Source organism: Heptranchias perlo, chromosome 12, assembly GCF_035084215.1.
Source record: "Heptranchias perlo isolate sHepPer1 chromosome 12, sHepPer1.hap1, whole genome shotgun sequence".
Classification (NCBI taxonomy): Eukaryota; Metazoa; Chordata; class Chondrichthyes; order Hexanchiformes; family Hexanchidae; genus Heptranchias; species Heptranchias perlo.
Genome location: NC_090336.1, coordinates 3,996,745 through 4,024,188, shown reverse-complemented (window position 1 = coordinate 4,024,188; position 27,444 = coordinate 3,996,745). Strand labels below are relative to the sequence as shown.

The 27,444-nt window shown below is 45.9% G+C and overlaps 1 protein-coding gene across 1 annotated transcript in view; it reads right to left on the bottom strand.

The window, feature by feature from the left end:
• Window positions 1–17,223, bottom strand: part of LOC137328122 (mucin-2-like) — a 186,622-nt gene extending 169,399 nt beyond the window's left edge. The window contains exons 1-3 of the mRNA XM_067994300.1: window positions 16,976–17,223; window positions 16,747–16,885; window positions 1,496–1,638 (exon numbers count right to left, since the gene is read on the bottom strand). Coding sequence (XP_067850401.1) covers window positions 1,496–1,638; window positions 16,747–16,885; window positions 16,976–17,223 — 530 coding nt within the window. The remainder of the gene's footprint in view (window positions 1–1,495; window positions 1,639–16,746; window positions 16,886–16,975) is intronic.
• Window positions 17,224–27,444: the final 10,221 nt, after the last annotated feature.

Below are 27,444 nucleotides of genomic sequence, written 5' to 3'. Positions count from 1 at the left end.
ATGTCGCTGAGGGGAAGCATGTAGGTGAGAAATGGGAGGGGGCCGAGGATCGGTCCTTGGAGGACTCCAGAGGTAACGGTGCGGGAGCGGGAAGAGAACTGAGGGAACAATATCAAATTTTGCTGATGACACCAAATTGGACAGGTAGACAGGTGGAAGTTGCAGTTCAATCAAAAAATGTGAGGTAATACATTTTGGAAAAAAAAATAGGAAAAGCATGAACACCTTTGATGGTAAGAATTTCAATGGAGTAGAAGATTAAAAGGGTCTTGGTGCACAGATACATAGATCATCAAAGGTAGCAACAACAACTTGCATTTATATAGCATAGAAAACATAGTTTAACAGAGTAAAACATCACAAGGTGCTTCACAGGAGCATTATCAAACAACATTTTACACTGAGCTACATAAGGTCATATTAGTACAGGTCAAAGAGGTGGGTATTAAGGAGCTTTTTAAAGGAGGAGAGAGAGGTAGAGAGGCAGAGAAGTTTGGGGAGGGAATTCCAGAGCTTAAGGCTCAGACAGCTGAAGGCACGGCCGCCAATGGTGGAGTGATGAAAATCGGGGATGCACAAGAGCCCAGAATTGGAGGAGCGCAGAGATCTCGGAGGGTTGTAGATCTGGAAGAGGCTACGGAGATAGGGAGGGGCGAGGCCATGAAGGGATTTGAAAACAAGGATGAGAATTTTAAATTCGAGGCGTTGCCATATGTTTAATTGAAGGAATGTCGGTCAGTGAGCACAGGAGTGATAGGTGATCGGGACTTGGTGCGAGGTAGGATACGGGCAGCAGAGTTTTGAATGAGCTCAAGTAGAAAGGCCTGAAAAAGGCAAATGGAATCCTTTGTTTTATGGCTAGATGCATACATTAAAACATTCAACCACAGTTGAAGTATTGGGCAAAGTTTAGGCATCCATTATTGGAAACAAATAAAAACAATGGAAAATATGCAGCATGGGTTCACTAGGATGGCACCAGCAATGAAGAGGCATAGTTATAAAGAGAGACTTGAGGAGTTGGGGCTTTTTTCACTGGAACTAAAAGGTTAAGGGATGACCTGATAGAGGTCTTCAAGATCATGAATGGTTACGAATGGGTAACTAATGTTGGATTGTTTCCACTGATCAGCGAGATGGTAACCGGAGGGCACACAGTTAAGGTAATCACAAAAGGAAATGAAGAGAAAGTTACAGAAAAAAATTGTTACACAAGAGTGGTTAGAATGTTGTTAATGCAGAAACCAGAAATTCTTTTAAAAGGGGATTAGGTTGGTGCTTGTAAAAGAGGGATATTAAGGGCCAAGGGGAATGAGCAGCAGAATAGGAGAAAAAGACCGGTACGGATTTAATGGTCTAAATGCCCTGTCTTTGTGCTGTAACGTTCTATGATTCTACAACTCAGCCCTTCCCCTGATGCATTGTGCAATGTTCTGTTACATTGTTACATGTTGAAAAGCAGCAAAATGAAAGCAATAAATTGCAAAACACTTACACATTATCATCCACTGAAATAGTTGAATGAAGTACTTCAACAACTGATCCATCAATTTTAATGACAATTTGAGTGATCCTTGGAAGACCATCAACAATGGTGCGCCTCATCTGGATGTTGAATTCTTCATAAGTCTTCAAACACTGGGAAGCGAAGACATAATTGCAGGTTCCGGGGAAATAATAAACATCTCCATCAAAGGTTTTAAAGTGGTAATTTCCCCAGGTACTGCAAACACGGTAATTGTGGTCTGGATTGTGACCTATGAATTGAGAATAGTGTACAATTATTTTGAGGGGTGGTGAGTTACATAGGGAGTTTTTTGGAAGATTTAGTCTGCAGAGCAGTTGGTTTTAAAATACATATCTTCACAGTTAAAGTACTGGCTGCCACGAGGTCATACTGCAACAGGTTTTATATCTGCCAAAGTACCAACATTTGTAACGCATTTGTTAATTTGATTCGTCGTTGTTTTAAGAAATTAAAAAAATTACTTCCATCAAATGTGATCAGCAAAGAAATTAAGTTATTGCCTTATTGATCACATTTTCCTGATCATCCTTCTGTTTACGAACCCTGTAGATTGTTTTGTGAGACACAGAGAATGCTGTTCACTTCATCAGGTAAAGCTGGCACAGGCTGGTCGATAAAAACATGCTTCATAGGTTGATTTTTTTCAAGTTCCCAAGAAGTCCAACCACCAGCTACTGGCTGGATCACTATCTCCTCAGATCTCGCATAGAACACCCACATGTGCTCCATTGCCAATGTTTTAATTTCTTAAAACAATGACGAATCAAATGAACAAATGCATTACAAATGTTGGTACTTTGGCAGATATAAAACCTGTTGCAGTATGACCTCGTGGCAGCCAGTACTTTAACTGTGAAGATATGTATTTTAAAACCAACTGCTCTGCAGACAATGATGCCTCCAGGAAGTCTGATTTCTCTTTCCTACCAAACACTTTTCTTCATCTCAATTGCTATTCTTTCTCTATAAAGCACAATCCATTCAAGAATTGGATACTGCTCCCATTTCTGGAAAAGTGCTGTTCGCATCTCTCACACTCCGGGGCAGAATACAAGATCAACTGATTGGTGATCCCTCTCTTTTCTAGCCTCCAGTTTTTTTCCTCAAAGCAATATTTATTCTCTCTCTCTCTATTGTGATACTATGATCATCAATCCAGTGAACTTTCTTCTCTTGCTCCTTCTAATCACCACATGTGCTGTTCTACACACTTTTTCTCCCAGCTGCACCTTCACTGTGTTGAAATTAAGGCTTATCGTACTGGTTGTTATCGTAACTCATTCTTTCCGAAGACCTCAAAGCTGTGCAACTTCTTATCTTCCTCCTGAAATCTATAGACTTTTACCAAAGTTTGGCATAATCAAACCACTACGACTTGATTCATCCCATCTTCTATTCTTTACTTTTGAAGGTGTCCTGAATATGGATCTTGGCCCATCAACTAGGTTTCTTAATTGGAAAAAGGAATACAGTTTATTTACTTGAAAAAAATGGAGCTGATGGTATTCTTGGAAGTAGCACCACTGTCTTGTCAAACAAAGTAGATTCTGTTGCCTCATCTGAAAACACAACACAAACTTCATCATTTGAATGAAGAACTAAACATAAAAAAGTATAAAAATGTGAATTGTCTAATGTTATAAAGCAGTAACTAGACACATACATTATACTGAGTAAGAAGAGTGGTCTATTCATCAAAGGCTAAACATCACTATCTTCTTAAATTATGCTATTTGTTGCCTGTTTACCAATATTGTAAGTGTTTGAATTCAATGCAGTGATAAATTCACACAAAACGCAGAACAGTATAAAAATTTAGTTTCAAGCTTAGAAATTAATGTTCTTTGATATTAAGCAAATGTTTCTCAAGTTCCTTTGGCTTTCCTCTGTCCATTATTTTAACACATTTGTTTTAAACTGGCCAATGCCCCATCAGAATAATGGACAGAGCAAAAGCACAATAATGTATTAAGCATTTGTACCCAATTATCTATAACTATAATTCATAGGCTATAATATTTCTGTTGTGACGCACTGTTGGTAATTCCTACTTTCCTACATCTCATTTATGCTGATAATGTTACTGTTTACATTGCTACGCACTGACAATGGTACTTTCTGCCTTGCTTTAACCATTGTGCACTGATGATGGTATTTTCTGCCTTGTTATGTCCATGGTGCACTGATGATAGTGATATCCTTCATACAATATCCATTATGTCATGCACTTTTTGCCTTGTTTGTGCATATTGCATTAAAACAGAATCCATAGAAAGGGAAATATTACAATTCTTGGTGTTCATTATGGGATATGAGATAGAGGAGGAGTTCAGAGAAATATTGAAGAAGGGCAGGGCAATAATATTAAGTGATTTTAACTATCCCAAGATAGACTGGGATAATGTAGGTGGTCAAAGAGTTGGGTTTTAAGGATTGTCTTAAAGGATGAAAGGAAGGTGAAATGGCTGAGGGAGGGATTTTCTTTTGGAACCAATCCCTTTTCTACAGCTATTCCTAACAATTGTTCCATGTTCTCCTCCAGTACCCTTACATTCTCATTTCCACCATCATTTGTAAAAATTGCTGCAAAATATTCATTTGATATCTCCCCCATTCCTTTAGCATATACAACTAGATTTCCCCTTTCATCTCTGTGGGGTCCTCTCCTCATTTTAATTATTCTTTTAGTTTTAAAATGCTTACATAGGCCTTTATTAACTGGGTAGTCAGAGAGATTTGGGAGTCCTTGTACACGAATCACAGAAAGTTAACATGCAGGTACAGCAAGCAATTAGGAAGGCAAATGATATGCTAGCCTTTATTGCACAGGGGTTGGAGTATAAGAGTAAGGAAGTCTTACTGTAATTGTATAGGGCTCTGGTGAGACCACACCTGGAGCACCGTGTACAGTTTTGGTCTCCTTTCCCATGGAAGAATATACTTGCCTTAGAGGCGGTGCAACAAAGGTTTACTAAATTGATTCCTGGGATGAAAGGGTTGTCCTATGAGGAGAGATTGAGTAGAACGGGCCTATGTTCTCTGGAGTTTAGAAGAATGAAAGATGATCTCATTGAAATATATAAAATTCTCAAATCCTTGACAGGGTAGATGCTGAGAGGCTGTTTCCCCTGGCTGGAGAGTCTAGAATTAGGGGGCATAGCCTCAAGATAAAGGGTTGACCATTTAGGACCGAGATGAGGAAAATTTCTTCACTCAGAGGGTTGTGATTCTTTGGAATTCTCTACCCCAGAGGGCTGTGGATACTCAGTCGTTGAGTATATTCAAGACTGAGATCGATAGATTTTAGGACACTAAGGGAATCAAGGGACAAGGGGACAGGGTGGGAAAGTAGAGTTGAGGTAGAAGATCAGGCGTGATCTTATTGAATGGCGGAGCAGGCTCGAGGGACCGTATGGCCCACTCCTGCTCCTATTTCTTATGTATGTAATCCATTTATGATATGCCCTTTTAGCCTTTCTAATCTCCCGCTTCATCTCCCCATGACACTTCCTATATTCCTCAAGATTTTCTTTAGTATTGTTATCCCTAGCTTTATCATATGTCTCACAATTAAGTTTAAGTTCCAGTTTCATTTTAATTTCTAAATCTATCCATGAAACACCTTCCTTTTGATAGCCCCATTTCACCTCGTAGGGATAGATGCATTTGCTCCATCTTATATCTGAAAATTCCTCACTGCTGAATCAGTGTCCTGCTTGCTAACTCTCCGACTAGTTAATGTGAACCAGATCTCTTCATATCACAGTCCAGCGCCGTTAACTTTGATTCTCTATTGTCGTTTTCTATTTTCACATCAAACCTAACAATTTTGGATTTGCTAATTCCTAATTGTTCTCCTGCTCTCACTTCAGTTATTTCCAAGAACCAAGTCAAGCAATGTTTCTTTCCTTGTTGGACTAGAAACACATTAATCTAGGAAACAGTTTTGGATGCATTCTAAAACACATTCCTCACTTTGACCACATAGTCCTCAACCTTTTTCCCAGTCTATCACCCACATCTCTCTGAGCTGTCTGTCGATCTCCTCTTCTCAACTCATCTCCACTGTTGGATGCCCGTAATGCACACCGGGAATTGTAACCAATTCAGAATACATTGGGAAGAGTCTAAACTGATTATATAGGGGTCAATTTTAAGGCCAAAATTAGCATTAACGTGGTGGTATCCAGCTCAAAATGGGTTTGGTGGACTTAATGCCGCGATCAGCCTGCTGCCACTTTCACAGGGGCTTTCCACTGAGCAGATGTGCTGCCTGCCTGCCTGTTTTAGGTGGTAGGTCCCTTTTAATATGCAAGTTGGGGTCCTATGACATACATTGGACCCTGAATGCCATTTTAGGATAGAACTGGTCGAAGCATGAGCCGTGCTCGCTTCAACCAATTTCACTGGCAGTAAAGCTGAAGAGGCACTGAAAGGGTAAATTTTAAATTATTTCTTTAGGGCCAGGAGGAACAGGATTGTTACTGTAGGCCCCACAAAAATAATCTAGGTCACTGCCGCTCGGGTTCCCCCCTCCCCCACCCCTGCGATTGCGACATCCCCCCCTGGACTTGCGTTGCTTCCAGCCTGCAGCCTCCAGGCCACCCAATATTGGGCCAGCCTGAATCCGGTGAGCTTCATTGCGATGCCTGTTTAGCGCCCACATTTAAATGAGGCCTGGGGCTCAAAATGGCTCCGGCTTCCTCGCCCCCAGAATGCCACTCTCCTCCAGTCCGCTGCCCAAGAGTTAAAATCGACCCCGTTGTCCTTTACAAGTGCAGTGTGTCAGAAATGGGTGGGTGCTTTGGTTTGCAAAGGAAAATATAAACATGGCACTGGGCATTAACACAGCCTTCCCAGACACGGACAAGAATGACATCAACGCCTGGTGATTTAAGTTCCAAATAGCTTTGGTCTGAAAGCACTGCTGCTGTAGTGCAACCATTTCTTCAACAAAAACTCTATCAGAATACAGCAGGATGACAGTAATGTGTTTTTACCAAAAAAAAAATCAACACACCTGAACCTGCCACAGATTTAGAAAAAATGCCAAGTAGCAAAGAACACTGCTATTTTAATTAGACATGTAAACCTTGAAAATTCTGAGATATTCTGTAAATACATTTGTTCATTTTTTTAAAAGTCCATGCTTTCATTAACAATTATCAATGCAATTTAGGCTTAATTAGAAATCAGACTAATCAGTAGAAATTCATTAGGAACATGCAAATTAACTATTTTACACAACAATCAGCAAACCGATTTTTTAACTGAACATGGGTTTGATGCTCATTGAAAATACTCCTCCAGAGTTGGATTGGTATGTACATTCAGCATGCTTTTCCGTTCCCACAATGGCATTCGCATTTAACACAGCCTTGCAACAAGAACCACAAAGCAAAAGCATCAAATTCAGACCAGCAGATTGAAGCCTTTCAAGAATTTTTCAATACTTGTAAAGACACAGAACTCATTTTCCAGTACATTCTTAAAATTATCAAAATATATTTTTATGGAAAAGAGAACATTCTTACGTTCTAAGGTGACGGAGCCATAAGAGTATGAGACTATCAGTACAAGGATCCATACTGATGCATCCCTATCTCTCCCCATCTTGGTCAAAGCTCGGTATGAGCTACCGAGGTCCCTGTAAGGTGTCGGTCACCTGTGGCTCAGTCTTTTATACAGGAAAATTTGGCACAGTCTCCAGATGACAAAAGTCTATTGGGCAGAGCTCAAAAAAGATAGAATTTGTGTTACTCCAAGTGGAAACAGCAGAACACTGCTGAGATCTGATTTCTGGAACTTGGAGCAGAGATTGTTTGCTAAATGGGAGTAAAATCTTTGTGGTTTTTTTTCGTTCATGGGATGTGGGCGTCCCTGGCGAGGCCAGAATTTATTGCCCATCCCTAATTGCCCTTGAGAAGGTAGTGGTGAGCCGCCTTCTTGAACTGCTGCAGTCCGTCTGGTGAAGGTTCTCCCACAGTGCTGTTAGGAAGGGAGTTCCAGGATTTTGACCCAGCGACAATGAAGGAACGGCAATATATTTCCAAGTCGGGATGGTGTGTGACTTGGAGGGGAACGTACAGGTGGTGCGGTTCTCATGTGCCTGCTGCTCTTGTCCTTCTAGGTGGTAGAGGTCGCGGGTTTGGGAGGTGCTGTCGAAGAAGCCATGGCGAGTTGCTGCAGTGCGTCCTGTGGATGGTACACACTGCAGCCACAGTGCGCCGGTGGTGAAGGGAGTGAATGTTTAGGGTGGTGGATGGGGTGCCAATCAAGCGGGCTGCTTTGTCCTGGATGATGTCGAGCTTCTTGAGTGTTGTTGGAGCTGCACTCATCCAGGCAAGTGGAGAGTATTCCATCACACTCCTGACTTGTGCCTTGTAGATGGTTGAATGGCTTTGGGGAGTCAGGAGGTGAGTCACTCGCCGCAGAATACCCAGCCTCTGACCTGCTCTTGTAATCACAGTATTTATATGGCTGGTCCAGTTAAGTTTCTGGTCAATGGTGACCCCCCAGGATGTTGATGGTGGGGGATTCGGCAATGGTAATGCCATTGAATGTCAAGGGGAGGTGGTTAGACTCTCTCTTGTTGGAGATAGTTATTGCCTGGCACTTGTCTGGCACGAATGTTACCTGCCACTTGTCAGCCCAAGCCTGGATGGAGTCCAGGTCTTGCTGCTTGCGGGCACGGACTGCGACATTATCTGAGGGATTGCGAATGGAACTGAACAATCATCAGCGAACATCCCCATTTCTGACCTTATGATGGAGGGAAGGTCATTGATGAAGCAGCTGAAGATGGTTGGGCCAAGGACACTGCCTTGAGGAACTCCTGCAGCAATGTCCTGGGGCTGAGATGATTGGCCTCCAACAACCACTACCATCTTCCTTTGTGCTAGGTATGACTCCAGCCACTGGAGAGTTTTCCCCCTGATGCCCATTGACTTCAATTTTATTAGGGCTCCTTGGTGCCACACTCGGTCAAATGCTGCCTTGATGTCAAGGGCAGTCACTCTCACCTCACCTCTGGAATTCAGCTCTTTTGTCCATGTTTGGACCAAGGCTGTAATGAGGTCTGGAGCTGAGTGGTCCTGGCGGAACCCAAACTGAGCATTGGTGAGCAGTTATTGGTGAGTAAGTGCCGCTTGATAGCACTGTCGACGACACCTTCCATCACTTTGCTGATGATTGAGAGTGGACTGATGGGGCGGTAATTGGCCGGATTGGATTTGTCCTGCTTTTTGTGGACAGGACATACCTGGGCAATTTTCCACATTGTCGGGTGGATGCCAGTGTTGTAGCTGTACTGGAACAGCTTGGCTAGAGGCGCAGCTAGTTCTGGAGCACAAGTCTTCAGCACTACAGCCGGGATGTTGTCGAGGTCCATAGCCTTTGCTGTATCCAGTGCACTCAGCCGTTTCTTGATATCACATGGAGTGAATCGAATTGGCTGAAGACTGGCTTCCGTGATGGTGGGGATATTGGGAGGAGGCTGAGATGGATCATCCACTCGGCACTTCTGGCTGAAGATGGTTGCAAACGCTTCAGCCTTGTCTTTTGCACTCACATGCTGGACTCCGCCATCATTGAGGATAGGGATGTTTACAGATCCTCCTCCTGTTGTTTAATTGTCCACCACCATTCACGACTGGATATGGCAAGACTGCAGAGCTTCGATCTGATCCGTTGGTTGTGGAATCGCTTAGCTCTGTCTTTAGCATGTTGCTTCCGCTGTTTAGCACGCATGTAGTCCTGAGTTGTAGCTTCACCAGGTTGGCACCTCATTTTAGGTACACCTGGTGCTGCCCCTGGCTTGTTGGTAAAGGTAGAGTGAGGAATATGCTGGGCCATGAGGTTACAGATTGTGCTGGAATACAATTTTTCTGCTGCTGATGGCCCACAGCACCTCATGGATGCCCAGTTTTGCTAGATCTGTTCTGAATCTATCCCATTTAGTATGGTGGTAGTGCCACACAACACGTTGGATGGTGTTCTCAATGCGAAGACAGGACTTCGTCTTCACAAGGACTGTGCGGTGATCACTCCTACCAATACTGTCATGGACAGATGCATTTGCGACAGGTAGATTGGTGAGGACGAGGTCAAGTAAGTTTTTCCCTCCTGTTGGTTCGCTCACCACCTGCCGCAGGCCCAGTCTGACAGCTATGTCCTTCAGGACTCGGCCAGCTCGGTCAGTATTGGTGCTACCGAGCCACTCTTGGTGATGGACTTTGAAGTCCTCCACCCAGAGTACATTCCGTGCCCTTGCTACCCTCAGTGCTTCCTCCAAGTGGTGTTCAACATGGAGGAGGACTGATTCATCAGCTGAGGGAGGGCGGTAGATGGTAATCAGCAGGAGGTTTCCTTGTCCACGTTTGACCTGATGCCATGAGATTTTATGGGGTCCATAGTCAATGTTGAGGACTCCCAGAGCCACTCCCTCCTGACTGTATATCACTGTACCGCCACCTCTGGTGGGTCTGTCCTGCCGGTGGGACAGGACATACCCAGGGATGGTGATGGAAGAGTCTGGGACGTTGGCTGAAAGATATGATTCTGTGAGTATGGCTATGTCAGGCTGTTGCTTGACTAGTCTGTGGGATAGCCCTCCCAATTTTGGCACAAGTCCCCAGATGTTAGTGAGGACGACTTTGCAGGATCGACTGGGCTTGGTTTGCCTTTGTCGTGTCCGGTGCCTAGTGGTCCGAACACAACAAAAATGGACAATTTACAGAGAAACAAACCTGCATGAAACTGCAATTATAATATGAAATTATTATTAGGCCTATTAATATATTATGTATACTGTATGATACTAGTAAAGCAAAAAGAAATCCTGGATTCTACATGACAGTTCTGGTCTCCATATTATAAAAAGGATGCAGAGGCACTGGAGAAGGTGCAAAAAAGGTTCACAAAGATGATACCAGAACTGAGAGGCTATAACTATCAGGGAAGATTGAACAGGCTGGGGCTCTTTTCTCTCGAAAAGAGAAGACTGAGGATGACCTGATAGAGGTCTTTAAGATTATGAAAGGGCTTGATAGGGTAGACGTAGAGAAAATGTTTCCACTTGTTGGGGAGCCCAGAACTAGGGACCATAGATAGCCACTAATAAATCCAATAGGGAATTCAGGAGACACTCCTTTACCCAGAGAGTGGTTAGGATGTGGAACTCGCTACCACAAGGAGTAGCTCTCTAGCGCAGATGTATTTAAGGGGAAGCTAGATAAACACATGAGGGAGAAAGGAATAGAAGAATATGCTTATAGGGTTAGATAAGGTAGGGAGGGAGGAGGCTCATGTGGAGCATAAATACTGGCATGGACCAGTTGGGCCAAATGGCCTGTTTCTGTGCTGTACTTTCTATGTAATTCTATGTAATAATACACTGATATGGGTGGAGGAGGGGGACAAAGACAGCCAAATCTGCAAGGCACATTTTATGAACGTCAAGTTAGAATTTTTGTCAGTGGTGTGTGGAGCTCAGCCTGATGCCACTAATTGTACCACCTCAAAGGTAACATGCCAATGGCACAAACTCACAGATAGTTTAAAATGAGCTTGTAAAATATGGACATACATGAAAGTTACAACCCGGAAACATGCCATTTGGCCCAACCAGTCCGTGTTGGTGTGTACCCTCCACATGAGCAAATAGTTCCTGCTCCCATACCCCTCCAACCCCATCCTTCATTCACCTATCCAATCTCATCTTGAATACTGACATAGTTTCTGCCTCAACCACTCACCCTGGAAGTGAATTCCACAGTCTCACATCTCTCTGTGTGAAGAGGTTTCTCTTGTCCTCTGTTCGAAATCTCTTCCATTTAATCTTGGCCTCTTGTTCTAGACCCCTCAACTACTGGAAACACTCTGCTTTTATCTACCCTGTCCCATCCTTTCATAATTTTAAAACTTCTATTATATCACCTCGTAATCTGCATTGATCTAACAATAAAAGACCCAACTTTTCAAGTCTTTCTTCATATTTATATTCCCTCATACCGTGCAGTACATCTGTATCCAACAAAAAGTAACTCAAAATTGCTTTGCAACATTTCCCTTCATTTAGGGTTCAGGAGAGGAAATTGGGCAGAACCCCCAGAGTAACGGCCATTTTAACTCCCAATTTAGCGTTTGACCGTTACTTACACAGTGACATCGAAAAATGAACCAGAATGGCATCACTATTTAAAATGTAAATATTCCCATGCTGCTAAAATCCATTCTATACAGAACAAAGTATGCATGTACTTTTATGATGCACAGAAGCATTATTACTATCTATGTAAACTAACACAAATGGTTCATCTGGTGAAAAATTAACAAGGCATCCAAATAAAGTTCACCACATTCAGAATGTGATGGCCACAGTGACAATCACTTTTCCTAATTTGAAGCTATTTCTAAAGCAGTCTTTGAAAAACATACGCAGAGTCTGTTCTCTGTATATACATCAATACATTGACTACAGCAAAAACGTCTTTTTTTGGAGAACTGCAGATGCAAGGGGATCTGGATTCAAATCCAGCTCAGACTGACCGTTGAATGCTTGCCCTGTAAGGGTTCTGAGTGAACTGATCCTGGGCTGTTTTCACCCAGTCCCACAACACGGAATAATATTCATCACAAATTAACACTTAAACTGCTAATCCCATTCAGAGAGGCTACAGGATGGCTGATGTAGGACATGGATTATGTCACACTGGTGTCGAATGTGGGATGGGGAGAGTTAAGGCACATTGTTGGAACAGTATGGAGAAAACTTTACTCAGTTTACAAGCTGTGTTGACTTGGGAGAAGCTGATACTGACACTGGGTGAAAAAAGTAGAAAAGAGCTCTGTTCCCTCACCTTGATAATCACAAAAACCTGTCGATCTATTAAAAATAGTCTCAGTGTGCACATTTCACCTTCACAAATTTCACTTACTGACAAAGATTTTTGTCACACTTTTATGTTCACATTTAACATTGAAATTACCAATGTAAACATTTATAATTGATGTTCTGTATGTAAACAGTTATCACAAGTCTTTGTTAATAAACCAATCAATTGACTCAAAATTCTTTGTCAAAAAATGTCCATCCACTACTTTATCTAACTAACTAAAACTTCTAGAGTGCTAAATTGGGCCACATAGCACCCGTTCTTTCGGCGCTACGCGGCCTCTCCAATATACAAGATGGCGACTTGGCTGTGCATGCACATTTCCAGTGTGACACCCACGGATGCCATCTTGGTATAGAAGTTAGCGCATGCGCAAATACCGAACACTGGAAGCATGTAAAGTAGGGAGAAAATGCGTGCAATCAGTGTGCAACATTGATTTAAAGTGATAGACACCATTTTGGCATTCAACTCAACGCACAGTCTTAACCCCGAGCACCTGAACGTGTCTTAGATGGCCTGGACGACCCCCCCACCAGTGCTATTTAAAGGGACCATCCAGGTGTTGCAGGTTAGTTGCTGGATTATTGCTTCTGGCTGCTGGTGGAATAGCAAGTGTTATTTGAAGCTCCCTATACTTACTGAGAGTTCCAAGAATACATTTGAGAGCGGTTTGACAGATACTGCCTCACGGTTCGGAAATTTACAACCGTGGTTGAACAACATTCCTGGCAACCATGGGTGGTCTGCTACGGCTCCTGCTGGGCATTCAGCACGACTGGGAGCATGCAGAGAGGCCACGCCCAACAGGTCAAGCTGCGGGGAGAGGGAGGACGAGGAGGCGCAGGGCACTGAGCAGGAGGCCGTATCCAATGAGGGCCTTCCTGGACCAATTCTCTTAACATTCTCTTGACATGGCTGAGACATCCGACACCTGAGGTTCACCAAGGAAGTCGTGACTGAGATCTGTCCACTGGTGCGGCCACAACTGCAGCCTCAGAGCAGGGCGAGGACAGCATTGCCTGTGGCTGTGAAGGTCACCGTGGTGCTGAATTTCTACGGCTCAGGATCATTTTAGGCCTCTGCTGGTGACATGTGCAACATCTCGCAGTATGCAGTGCACTGCTGCATAAGGGAGGTCACAGGCACACTGTACCACACGAGGAACAGGTTCATCACCTTCCCTCTTGATAGAAACAAGCAGAATGAACAAGCATGGGGGTTCGCCCACATTGCTGGCTTCCCTCTGGTGCAGGGTGCCATTGACTGCATGCACATTGCCCTGCGTGCCCCGCATATCAACTCGGCCGTCTTCATCAACCGAAAGGGCTTCCACTCCCTCAATGTGCAGCTGGTGTGAGACCACACGCAACGAATCATGGATCAGTCACGATGCCTTCGTCATGCGGCAGTCCAATGTGTCAGCTATCTTTCACCCGACTCGACAAGTCAAAGGCTGGCTACTGGGCGACAAGGGCTATCCCCTCACGCCGTGGCTCATGACACCGGTCAGGAATCCACACACACGTGCACAGCAGGCCTATAATGAGAGCCATGCTGCCACACACAACATCGTGGAGCACACCATAGGCCTCCTCAAACAACGCTTCCGCTGCCTGGACCAGTCTGGAGGAGCCCTGCAGTACTCCCTTGAGTGGGTGGGCAGATTCGTGGTGGTCTGCTGTATGCTGCACAACCTCGCCATCATGAGGGATCAGCGTTTGTCACCGATGATCAGAGAAGACCCTGAGCCAGAGGTGGAAGAGGAGGAGGCTGAGGAGGAGGAGGAAGAAGAGGGGGTGGAGCCGGAAGAGGAAGTGGAGGAAGACGCAAGGGTGCAACGACTTGTCTGTGACGATACCGGATTCTTTACTCTTAGTCTGGTTCAGCAAAAACTGAAAGCGAATACACTTGAAAGTTTTAACACAATTTATTAGCTGCAGCTGGCCCTATCTATAGAATTGATTTCAACTCTTGACAGAGTCTGGTCAATCTCATAGAACAGGCAATTTACACAGTCAAACATTTTCAGAGTGGGGAGGGACATGAGTAGCAAGGGGTTAAAACCAATCATAGGCTGAGTCTGGGCAAGCCATATTAACTGACATAATGACCGACCACTCACAGGTGATACCTGTTCATACGTAGGTCACAGGAAAGGGAGTCTCACTTATCTCAGGCCTGGGATGTTTTTCGACCTTGTCCGAAATAAGGATCCATTCATTAGGTGGCTGCAAAACAACACTCCCTACACCTGCTTACCCCAGAATTCAGCTTATCATATCGCTTTGCTTGATTCATAATAAAGCATACATTTTCATACAGGAAATTAATAACATAAACGAATGATCAAGGATTAGTATAGTGGTAAGTATCCCCGCCTGTCACGCGGGAGACCGGGGTTCAATTCCCCGCCGGGGAGCCATACTACATATGCATTTCATTAGAGGGGCACCTCGTAGGTATTCTCATCTGCACGGGCTCTGTGTGCTTGCCTGATCCGTGCCCGCTATCAATAATGTGAACTAAACCCCAATTCACCTACACTCCCCACCTTTCCGCTCCCACAAGACAATCAAATCGCCCATCTGATTACACATTGGTTTCCCTCTCAGCTTATCGCACAAATAAAAACCACCACCAAATGCAAATTCAAAGCCACATTTATCAATGAATAAACTAAATTATGGAAACAGAACAGAACTATTCACCCTTGTGCATTCCCTTCGTGCCTGTTGTTCGTGTGCCTTTACCTATCCCAGTGCTCCTATGAGGTGCTTCCCCAGTGGTTGGAGCATGGGTGGTGGGAGGCTGCTGGCCTTCAATGGAGGACCGTGCAGATGGCCTTGGAGGACGACCACGAGTAGCTCTGGGCCGGGAGGGCCAGGCTTCAGACTGCACCATCTCAGCATGGGCTGCAGCAGTCTGGCCTGGCTGGCCGATAGTCAACAACAGGGACACTGGCGGAGTGGCAGGGGCAGGAGCAGTAATGCTGTCGTCCTGAGAGAGGACAGCAGGTCCGATTGCCATGGCGCCTCTGCCACTCTCCCAGGGCGGCACCTCAGCAATCCTGGTGATCAGCTGGAGAATGACTGCTGGAGTGCTGTGAGGCCCTGGAAGCCCCATTCCACGTGGTGCCCAGAGCCACGATAGTGGCTGTCTGAGCTTCCATTGCAGCAACCTGGGCAGAAACTGTAGTGTGCAGACCTTTGATGACATCAGTTTGTGCTGCAATGGAAGCTGTGACATCAGTCATCAGATGCTGCATCATGGTGGGTTCCACAGGTGCGCTGATGGAGGTGACCACCTGTTCCATGTTGGAAAGGATGGGCTCCAAGCTCTGCCCAAAGCCCTGTGCCAAGTTGGAGCTGGACTCCTCCATGCCCCTTCTCATTGTGCACAGACTTTCTGGCAGGCTTCCCAGTGCCCCAAGCATTTGGTTGTGTGCACCCATCAGCCGTCTTCTGTAGCCTGGCCCATCAAAGTCCTCATCTGACTCCTCTGCAGCAGAACTATTGAGCGACCTTGCCCTCCGCCGAGCTGACCTGTGGTATCCGTTCCCCCCGCCCCGGCTCCTGCGCACTTGAGCCCGATATCTCACCACATGCGGATCCCTCCTCTAACCTAGCCTCTAAAGGACGCGCAGTGTCAGTCTCTGAGCTGGTGGAAGCAAGTGTCAGATCGAGTGATGTGGCTTCCGTGTCCCCCTCCTCCTTCTCCTCCTCCTCCTTCTCCTCCTCCTCCTCCTCCTCGGACGGTGCTGCCACGTGTTCTTGGGTATCTGCAAAGACAAAGGGAAACAGGTTGAGTTGTGGAGTGGGGAGAGGAGCAAGTAAGACGTGTGTGCTGACAGCATCTGCAGCACATGAATCAGAAAAGATTATGGGAGGAGGGAGATGGGGGAAAGGAGATGGAGCGTTAGATATGCAGAGACCCCCTTCATCAGGACCTCCAGTGCGACATGTTGTCATGGCTGCAGCGACAGCCCGCCCAACGATCTGAAGCACTGTCTCCTCTAGGGGGGTGAGGACGTGTAAGCGTCTCCATCCACCCTCAGGTGTCTGCTGCTGCGCCACCTTCTCCCGCAAGACAGAGGACAGTGTGGGTGATGTGCCTGTCATGGTCGAATAGCTGGCAATGTGTATGACCTTTGAGTGGTGGTTGTGTAGCCTGCAAGTGTGGTACTATGTGCGAGTGAGATGCAGCATGCCAAGTGCAGCATTGCGAACGGATGGGCAGTGTTTGTTGGTGGGTGGGGGGTGTGATGCATGGAGCAGTGGAGCAGTGTGATGCATGTGCCACTTGACACTTGCACTCACTCACCTTGACCACTTGTGACAAATAATTGAACTTCTTTCGGCACTGCACCCACGTGCATGGTGCCATGCTCCTGGCATTCTCTTCCTGCGCCACAGCCTCCCAGTGCCTGCGGGAGCTGCAGTCTGGGCTGTCTCCTGCCTTGCTGCGGATACAGGTTGGCCCTCCTTTTGTCCACCCCTTCCACTAGGGCCTCCAATGCCTCATCGGTGAAGCGTGGGGCCCTCTCTCATACCGGTCCCGCCATCCTCCGGCCATCTTTCCCTCCTCCCGGGGGACTGTGCATGTCCCATTTAAAATGTGCACCTGCACCTTTAAGAGGTGCAGGCTGCTGATAACGTGCGCTGAACACGCCCCATTTCTGACTTCCTCATTCTCCGTGCAGCCTCTCGGCAGTGCGGGTAGCACTGGCTGCCCGGAGATATCATGGTAAGTAGCAGGCAGCTCAAAATTCATGCTATCGGGCGTGGTGTAGTAACGCATCACGCTACCCGCACCCGAAAATGGCCCTTATTGAATTTTTCTCCCCTAATATCCAAAATAAGTTTTGCAACAAAATATAAATATATTAAATTTATAAATATATTAAGAGAAAGGGAGCGGCTGAGGGGAATGTGAGCCAATTAAAGACAGACATAGGTTATACGGTAATCAACGATAAGGAAGTGGCAGACTTGTTCAATGAATAACTTGTATCTGTCTTCACAGAAGAGAACAAAATACCAGTGGTACAAGGGAATCTAAAATAAATCAAGGGGAGGAACTTACTGAATTTAATGTAACTAAAATAGTGTAGAAAATAATGAGACTTAAGCTAGACTAAACTCGAGGACCTGATGGTTTTCACCCCAGGGGATTATAAGACGTAGATGAGGAAATTACAGATGTGTTTGTTATTGCAGCTCTCTTGATTCAGGAATTTTGCCATTGGTTTGGAAAATTGCAAACGTCACTCCATTATTTAAGAAGGGCGGGAGAGAGAAACCACATAACTGGAGACCTGTAAGTTTAACGTCAGTTGTGGGGAAATTACTAGAATCTGTCATTCGGGACAGCGTGACTGGACACTTGGACAAACTTGAGCTGATCAGAGAGAGTCAGCATGGATTTGTGAAGGGCAGGTCATGTCTGACTAATTCAGTTCAATTGTTTGAGGAGATTACTAACACAATGGATAAAGGAATGTCTATGGATTTTATCCATATGGGCTACCAGAGGCATTTGAGAAGGCTGCACACAAGAGATTATTAGCAATAATGAAAGTGTACGGAATTGGGAGCCACTGTGCAACATGGGTTGGAAATTGGTTGGGAGGTAAGAGTCAGAGAGTGGGATAAAGGGTCCGAACTCTGATTGGCAAATGGCAGTCCCCAGAGATCTGTTCTGGGGCCTCAGCTTTTCACCATTTGTCAATGATTTGGATGAAGGAATAGAGAGTTGTACATTAAAGTTTGCAGATGACACTAAGTTGGCAGTCACAATAAGTAGGGCAGCTGGTCGCAGAAAGTTACAAAGGGATATAGATAGAATAAGTGAGTGGACAAAACTGTGGTTAATGAAGTAAAATGTGGGGAAATGTGAATCCACATCAAGAAAGACAAATAAGAGTATTTTCTAAATAGTGAGAAACTAGGAATTGTGGAGGAGCAAAGATATTTAGGTATCTATGTACATAAATCACCAAAAGCTGGTGGACGGCTACAACTGAATCAAAAAGGCTAATGGAATGTTAGCCTTTATCTCGAGGGGGCTGGAATACGAAGGCTGGAAGTTGTGCTTCTGCTGTCCAGAGCCTTGGTCAGTCCCCATCTGGAGCACTGCGTTCAGTTCTGAGCATGATATCTCAGGAAAGATATGTTAGCCTTGGAAGGGGTGCAATGCAGATTCACCAGAATGATACTAAGGCTAAAAGTGTTAAATTATGAAGGCGGGTTGCATAAACATGCCTTGTATTCCCTTGAGTTTAGAAGGTTGAGGGGTGATCTAATCGAGGTGTTTAAAATGACAAGTGAATTGAATAGGGTAGACACAGAGAAACTATTTCCTCTGGTGGGGCAATCCAGAACAAGCAGACTTAATCTTAAAATGAGAACGAGGTCATTCAGGAGTGTAATCAGGAAGCACTTCTTCACACAAAGGGTAGGGGAAATCTGAAATTCTCTCCCCCCGAAAGGCTGTGGATGCCAGGTCAATTAAAACTTTCAAGACTGAGATCGCTAGGTTTTTGTTAGGTAAGGGTATCAGGGGATATGGAGCAAAGACGGGTAAATAGAGTTGAGGTACAGATTAACCATGATCTGATTGAATGGCAGAACAGGCTTGAGGGGCTGAATGGCCTATTCCTGTTTCTATGTTCCTAAAATTAAAAATTAAAGAATTACTTATTTCACAATAACATGGTTACATTGACCCACTGAATTGTGTTTTTCAATACCTTTATGAAAGTTTTATTTCAAGAGCAGCAGTGCTCTCCGATTCCACAGTATCCCGATCATCCCCTCCCCCGTTGCTGCAACCCCTCCCCTCGTGGGACCTACCTTCAAGCTACTGTGGCGAGTCAGTCGGCCTGATATTAATTTTGTTCAAATGGGTGAGCTGCCTGTGGAGGGGCACCATGCTGTGGCAGCTTACCCAGTTAATATTAACCTTGGGCCAGTCTTGGGCCTCCTGGTTCAGGCATGCATTGCGGCTGCATCACTGCCTTCTGGCCCGATAGTGGACAGCAACGAATCTCTACCCCAGAGAAATGCAACGAGTTTCCTGAATGTCTCTGTTTCTTTACTATTCTGCTCACGTAAGGATTTTCTCAGAGTATGAGTCTCAGTAAACTGAATGCTTTCCTTGACCTTTGAACTTCAGCACTTGTTCTGCACAAATCATTTTTCGTTGCCAGCTCGCCCATGTTACCTTCTCCTCTCAACCCAGCTGAGTAAGATCGCAGTACCTTCACGGCCTCCTCCTGCTGCCAGTCCTCCTCCTGTAAATTGTTATATGTGAATTACGTGCGATTTTTTCCTGCAAGAGAACAGAACACTTGCTACATTAAGACACAGAATGGTTTGTGTGACAGCTATTGGAGAATTCATATTACTTGTCTTGTGGAGTTGCCGTTCAGAAAATGATTCTTCAAAGGGCATGCATGCATTTCAGGATTCTCCAGTGACAATACAATAATTGTTCTATGTGAAGGAGCCTGTACAGATCATTTCGCTCACAGGGTTATACCTTTAAGTTTGTTTCTGCACTTTTAGGATTAATACTGGTTTGCAGCCTGTAATGTTTATAATATGGATGAATGACAGCTTGCTGCCATCACACTTACCTTTGCTGTCCTGGTGATGTTAATGAACTTTTTCCTACAGTGAAGAGGGACTCTGGTGGTTAGGAAGTTGCCACTTGCTACCTCTGCCACTTCCTTCCGCATGGTCCAGCCTGCTGTGTTAGATCTGCTAACTCCTGCCACCTGCCACCCACTCCCAATATTGCATCCTCTCCTGTCCCCTATTTCAGTCAGGCGAATGTTTATATCACCCTGGAAAATGTACTGCTCTCCTTTTAGTTCATCCTGTTGGAGCCATTTCTTCACTCTGCCGCTTACTGGTTCTGCTTTAAGAGCAGACCTGCTTTAAATCCTATAGCCGGGCCCTCAGAACAACCCCTCCAGGGCCTCCCATCCCCAAAGAGAATTTTCTGGGCCACCCACATGCAGTGCACCAGTCGCTGGAGGGACTCACATCTTTGTCCCAGCCAGCAGTATTAGAATGACCTGACCCCACCATTTCTGGTGCAGTTTGTGTCAGGGTCACGGGGCGGGCAGAAATTTTACAATCGCCTGCACCTGGCTCCCCAGAGTCTTTTTGATTACGTGTTTTGCAATTACCAATTAAAAAACCTAGTCATCATTTTGTCATTGGTACTTAAATTTTTTAATGTAATTAATAAAGAGTTGAACTTATATTCAAAAATCCTATTCCTTTGTTTTAAATATTATGAGGCTGAAAGTGCCTGGAGATTATATGGAATTAGCATGAGATGATAGCGGCACTCTGTGGGATTTCACCCTCTACATTTCAATACGACTCGCATTGGTCTCACCGATCGTTTAAAGGAACAACATTTTACACTTCAGGATATCAAAGATCGTGATAATTGCAAAATCAATTTTTAATCACCACATCACTGACCAATAAAAAATATACTCACCTTTTTGGTGCTGGCCCTCTCTTCTCCTCTTGCTGTTGGTCCTGTCTCTCCTCTCACTATTGCTGCTGGCCCTCTCCTCTCTTGCTGTTGGTCCTGTCTCTCCTCTCACTATTGCTGCTGGACCTCTCTTCTCTTGCTGTTGGTCCTGTCTCTCCTCTCACTATTGCTGCTGGCCCTCTCTTCTCCTCTTGCTGTTGGTCCTGTCTCTCCTCTCACTATTGCTGCTGGCCCTCTCTTCTCTTGCTGTTGGTCCTATCTCTCCTCTCACTATTGCTGCTGGCCCTCTCTTCTCTTGCTGTTGGTCCTGTCTCTCCTCTCACTATTGCTCCTGGCCCTCTCTTCTCCTCTTGCTGTTGGTCCTATCTCTCCTCTCACTATTGCTGCTGACCCTCTCTTCTCCTCTTGCTGTTGGTCCTATCTCTCCTCTCACTATTGCTGCTGGCCCTCTCTTCTCCTCTTGCTGTTGGTCCTGTCTCTCCTCTCACTATTGCTGCTGGCCCTCTCTTCTCCTCTTGCTGTTGGTCCTGTCTCTCCTCTCACTATTGCTTCTGGCCCTCTCTTCTTCTCTTGCTGTTGGTCCTATCTCTCCTCTCACTATTGCTGCTGGCCCTCTCTTCTCCTCTTGCTGTTGGTCCTGTCTCTCCTCTCACTATTGCTGCTGGCCCTCTCTTCTTCTCTTGCTGTTGGTCCTGTCTCTCCTCTCGCTATTGCTGCTGGCCCTCTCTTCTCCTCTTGCTGTTGGTCCTGTCTCTCCTCTCACTATTGCTGCTGGCCCTCTCTTCTTCTCTTGCTGTTGGTCCTGTCTCTCCTCTCACTATTGCTGCTGGCCCTCTCCTCTCTTGCTGTTGGTCCTGTCTCTCCTCTCACTATTGCTGCTGGCCCTCTCTTCTCCTCTTGCTGTTGGTCCTGTCTCTCCTCTCACTATTGCTGCTGGCCCTCTCTTCTCTTGCTGTTGGTCCTATCTCTCCTCTCACTATTGCTGCTGGCCCTCTCTTCTCCTCTTGCTGTTGGTCCTGTCTCTCCTCTCACTATTGCTGCTGGCCCTCTCTTCTCCTCTTGCTGTTGGTCCTGTCTCTCCTCTCACTATTGCTGCTGGCCCTCTCTTCTCCTCTTGCTGTTGGTCCTGTCTCTCCTCTCACTATGGCTGCTGGCCCTCTCTTCTCCTCTTGCTGTTGGACCTGACTCTCCTCTCACTATTGCTGCTGGCCCTCTCTTCTTCTTTTGCTGTTGGACCTGACTCTCCTCTCACTATTGCTGCTGGCCCTCTCTTCTCCTCTTGCTGTTGGTCCTATCTCTCCTCTCACTATTGCTGCTGGCCCTCTCTTCTCCTCTTGCTGTTGGACCTGACTCTCCTCTCACTATTGCTGCTGGCCCTCTCTTCTTCTCTTGCTGTTGGTCCTGTCTCTCCTCTCATTATTGCTGCTGACCCTCTCTTCTCCTCTTGCTGTTGGTCCTATCTCTCCTCTCGCTATTGCTGCTGGCCCTCTCTTCTCCTCTTGCTGTTGGTCCTGTCTCTCCTCTCACTATTGCTGCTGGCCCTCTCTTCTCCTCTTGCTGTTGGACCTGACTCTCCTCTCACTATTGCTGCTGGCCCTCTCTTCTCCTCTTGCTGTTGGTCCTATCTCTCCTCTCGCTATTGCTGCTGGCCCTCTCTTCTCCTCTTGCTGTTGGTCCTATCTCTCCTCTCGCTATTGCTGCTGGCCCTCTCTTCTCCTCTTGCTGTTGGTCCTATCTCTCCTCTCACTATTGCTGCTGGCCCTCTCTTCTTCTCTTGCTGTTGGTCCTATCTCTGCTCTCACTATTGCTGCTGGCCCTCTCTTCTCCTCTTGCTGTTGGTCCTGTCTCTCCTCTCACTATTGCTGCTGGCCCTCTCTTCTTCTCTTGCTGTTGGTCCTGTCTCTCCTCTCACTATTGCTGCTAGCCCTCTCTTCTCTTGCTGTTGGTCCTGTCTCTCCTCTCACTATTGCTGCTGGCCCTCTCTTCTCTTGCTGTTGGTCCTGTCTCTCCTCTCACTATTGCTGCTGGCCCTCTCTTCTCTTGCTGTTGGTCCTGTCTCTCCTCTCACTATTGCTGCTAGCCCTCTCTTCTCTTGCTGTTGGTCCTGTCTCTCCTCTCACTATTGCTGCTGGCCCTCTCTTCTCTTGCTGTTGGTCCTGTCTCTCCTCTCACTATTGCTGCTGGCCCTCTCTTCTCTTGCTGTTGGTCCTATCTCTCCTCTCACTATTGCTGCTGGCCCTCTCTTCTTCTCTTGCTGTTGGTCCTGTCTCTCCTCTCACTATTGCTGCTGGCCCTCTCTTCTCTTGCTGTTGGTCCTGTCTCTCCTCTCACTATTGCTGCTGGCCCTCTCTTCTCTTGCTGTTGGTCCTATCTCTCCTCTCACTATTGCTGCTGGCCCTCTCTTCTCCTCTTGCTGTTGGTCCTGTCTCTCCTCTCACTATTGCTGCTGGCCCTCTCCTTATCCTGTCCTCTTCTCTCACTGCTCTGTAGTCCTGTATTCTCCTCCTCTCACCACTGGTCTATGCTCCCCTCTTCTCACCTCTGCTCTCACTGCTGGCCCTGGCCTCTCCACTCGCTTTGCTGCTGTCACTGATCTTTAATTATTTTAAAAACTGTTAGCTCAGAGCTGAATATACATATGTAGCAAAATCCCTAATCTTGTTTTGAATATTGGCTCAAAATTTCCTAGAGAGTTATGTCACAGTGCCCGTTTTGCAAAAAGAGGAAATTATGGTGTAAGTGACGTACGTCATTACTAATGCCATGCCTTAATTTCTTGGGACTTTTACACCATTCTGCCATTACTCTCGCTATAACAGAGAGAAGTTAATTATCATAGCTCCGCCCTCATTAAAATCAATGGCGATTGCAAATTCCCTTAATTAATGCCGGTGTACTCGCTATTGAAAAATAATGGCGCTGGTAATCTTGCAGTGGCTTGATTAGTGGCTTTATTATAAATGTATTCTCTGAGTGCATTTAAATGACGTGCTATATTGCAGCGACTCTTTGAATGGTTTACAGTGAAGTGATTGTGAGTCAGGAAGCGAAGCCCTTTCTTTCTAAAATAGGTGATCCTTCAGTATACCTTGATTTTGTAATCAAATATTCAGCTCTACCATTCGAGTAAACACAGCTCTCACTTCTATCCTGCTGCCTTCTGTTTAGGTCCTCATCTACTGGACAGAGCCAGTACCGGAGTAGGGTCATGCTGCCCAAAGGTAAAGCAGAATCCTGCTGAATTTGTCTAAGGTTAGAGTTTGTGGATTCTCTGGTCTCTGTTGTGTAGTGGGGGACTGCTGTTCAGCAAGGGCCCTTGAGTATACCTTTTTAATTGAAGTGAAATTGGTGGGATTCATTTAATTTGAATTAATTAGTTAAAGGGTAAGTCATGTCAGGACAGTCCAGCCCCGTGTTATGCTCTTCCTGCTCTATGTGGGAAATCAGGGACCCTTCCGGTGTCCCTGACGACCATGTGTGCGGGAAATGTATCCAGCTGCAGCGACTGACAAACCGCATTGCGGCACTGGAGCTGCGGATGGATTCATTAAGGAGCATTCGCGATGCTGAGAACGTCGTGGATAGCACGTTTAGTGAGATGGTCACACCGCAGGTAAAGGTTGTACAGGCAGGAAGTAAGTGGGTGACCACCAGGCAGAGTAAGAGGAGCAGGCAGGCAGTGCAGGGGTCCTCTGTGGCCGTCCCCCTCTCAAACAAATATACCGCTTTGGATGTTGTTGAGGGGGATGACTTATCAGGGGAAGGCAGCAGCAGCCAACTTCCTGGCACCAGGGGTAGCTCTGCTGCACAGGCTGGGAGGAAAAAGAGTGGAAGAGCTATAGTGGTAGGGGATTCTATCGTAAGGGGAACAGACAGGCGTTTCTGTGGCCGTAAACGTGACTCCAGGATGGTTTGTTGCCTCCCTGGTGCCAGGGTCATGGATGTCACTGAGCGGCTTCAGGGCATTCTCAACGGGGAGGGTGAGCAGGCAGAGGTCGTGGTCCACATTGGGACCAACGACATAGGTAGGAAGGGAGATGAGGTCCTGCATCAAGAATTTAGGGAGCTAGGTAGCAGATTAAAGAGCAGGACCTCAAAGGTTGTAATCTCTGGATTACTCCCAGTGCCACGGGCTAGTGAGTATAGAAATAGGAGGATAGAACAGATGAATGCGTGGCTAAAGAGTTGGTGCAGGAGGGAGGGTTTCAGTTTCCTGGATCACTGGGCCTGCTTCTGGGGAAGGTGGGACTTGTACAAGTCGGACGGGTTGCACCTGAACCAGAGCGGGACAAATATCCTTGCGGGGAGGTTTGCTAGCACTGTTCGGGGGGGTTTAAACTAACTTGGCAGGGGGATGGGATACAGAGTGGAGCTACAATAGGGGGTGATGTGCAGCCCAATTTAGAGAAAAAAACAAGTCAGCTTGGAAGACAGGGCAAATATGTGAGGGCAAGGCTGGATGGCATCTATTTTAATGCAAGGAGTCTTGCGAATAAGGTCGATGAACTGAAGGTGTTGATAAACACATGGGAGTATGATATTATTGCTGTCACAGAGACATGGTTGAGGGAGGGGCAAGACTGGCAGCTCAATATTCCGGGGTACAGAATCTTCAGGCGAGACAGAGGGGGAGGTATAAGAGGAGGGGGGGTCGCAATATTAATTAAAGAATCAATTACTGCCATAAGGAGGGATGATATATTAGCAGGTTCCTCTAATGAGGCCATATGGGTGGAGCTTAAAAACAAAAAGGGGGCAAGCACTTTGATGGGAGTGTACTATAGGCCCCCAAACAGTCAGGGGGAGATAGAGGAACAGATATGTAGGCAAATCTCAGAAAATTGTGCAAATAATAGGGTAATAATAGTGGGGGATTTCAACTTCCCCAATATTAACTGGGATACTCAGAGTGTAAAAGGCTTAGAGGGTACAAAATTCTTAACGTGCATCCAGGAGAGCTTTTTGAGCCAGCATGTAGAAAGTCCTACAAGAGAGGGGGCGGTACTGGACCTAATTCTAGGGAATGTGGCCGGCCAAGTGGAAGAAGTGCTAGTAGGTGAGCACTTTGGTGACAGTGACCATAATTCGGTGAGATTTAAGGTGGTCATGGAAAAGGACAGGGAGGGGCCGGAAATAAAGGTTCTAAATTGGGGGAAGGCCGATTTTAATAGGATAAGGCAGGATCTGGCCAAAATGGACTGGGATCAGCTGCTTGTAGGAAAATCCGCATCGGAGCAATGGGAGTCTTTCAGAAGGGAGATTGAGACCATACAATGGCAACATGTTCCCGTAAAGGTCAAGGGTGGTTCCAAGAACTCCAGGGAACCTTGGATGTCAGAGGATATACGAGAATGGATTAGGGAAAAAAGGAGGGCTTTTGGCAGATACAAAAGGCTAAAGACGGAGGAAGCCCTAGAGGAGTACAAAAAGTGCAGGGGGATACTTAAAAAAGAAATTAGGAGATCAAGGAGGGGCCATGAAATAACACTGGCGAGCAAAATAAAGGAAAATCCTAAGATGTTTTATAAGTATATTAAGGGTAAGAGGATGACTAGGGAAAAAATAGGGCCCATTAGGGACAAAAATGGCAATCTGTGTGTGGAGCCAGCAGATGTAGAAGGGGTTCTAAATGAATTTTTTGCATCTGTTTTCACTGTGGAGAAGGACGATGTAGACATAGAAATACGGCAGGGGGACTGTGATATCCTCAAACATATTAACATCGAGCGGGAGGAGGTATTGGCGGTTTTAGCAGGCCTAAAAATGGATAAATCCCCAGGCCCGGACTAAATGTATCCCAGGCTACTGTGTGAGGCAAAGGAGGAGATTGCGGGGGCTCTAACACATATATTCAGAACCTCTCTGGCCACAGGGGATGTGCCAGAGGACTGGAGAACCGCTAATGTAATACCATTATTCAAGAAGGGGAGTAGGGAAAAACCGGGGAACTACAGGCCAGTGAGCCTAACATCAGTGGTAGGAAAATTATTGGAAAAAATTCTGAAGGACAAAATTAGTCTCCACTTGGAGAAGCAAGGATTAATCAGGGATAGTCAACATGGCTTTGTCAAGGGAAGATCATGTCTGACTAATTTGATTGAATTTTTTGAGGGGGTGACTAGGCGTGTGGATGAGGGTAACGCAGTGGATGTGGTATACATGGATTTCAGTAAGGCCTTTGATAAAGTCCCCCACAGGAGACTGGTCAAGAAGGTACGAGCCCATGGAATCCAGGGTGCCTTGGCACTTTGGATACAAAACTGGCTTAGTGGCAGAAGGCAGAGGGTGATGGTCGAAGGTTGTTTTTGTGACTGGAAGCCTGTGGCCAGTGGGGTACCACAGGGATCGGTGCTGGGTCCCTTGCTGTTTGTGGTCTACATTAATGACTTGGATATGAATGTAAAAGGTATGATCAGTAAGTTCGCTGATGATACAAAAATTGGTAGGGTGGTAAATAGCGAGGAGGATAGCCTCAGTCTGCAGGACGATATAGATGGGTTGGTC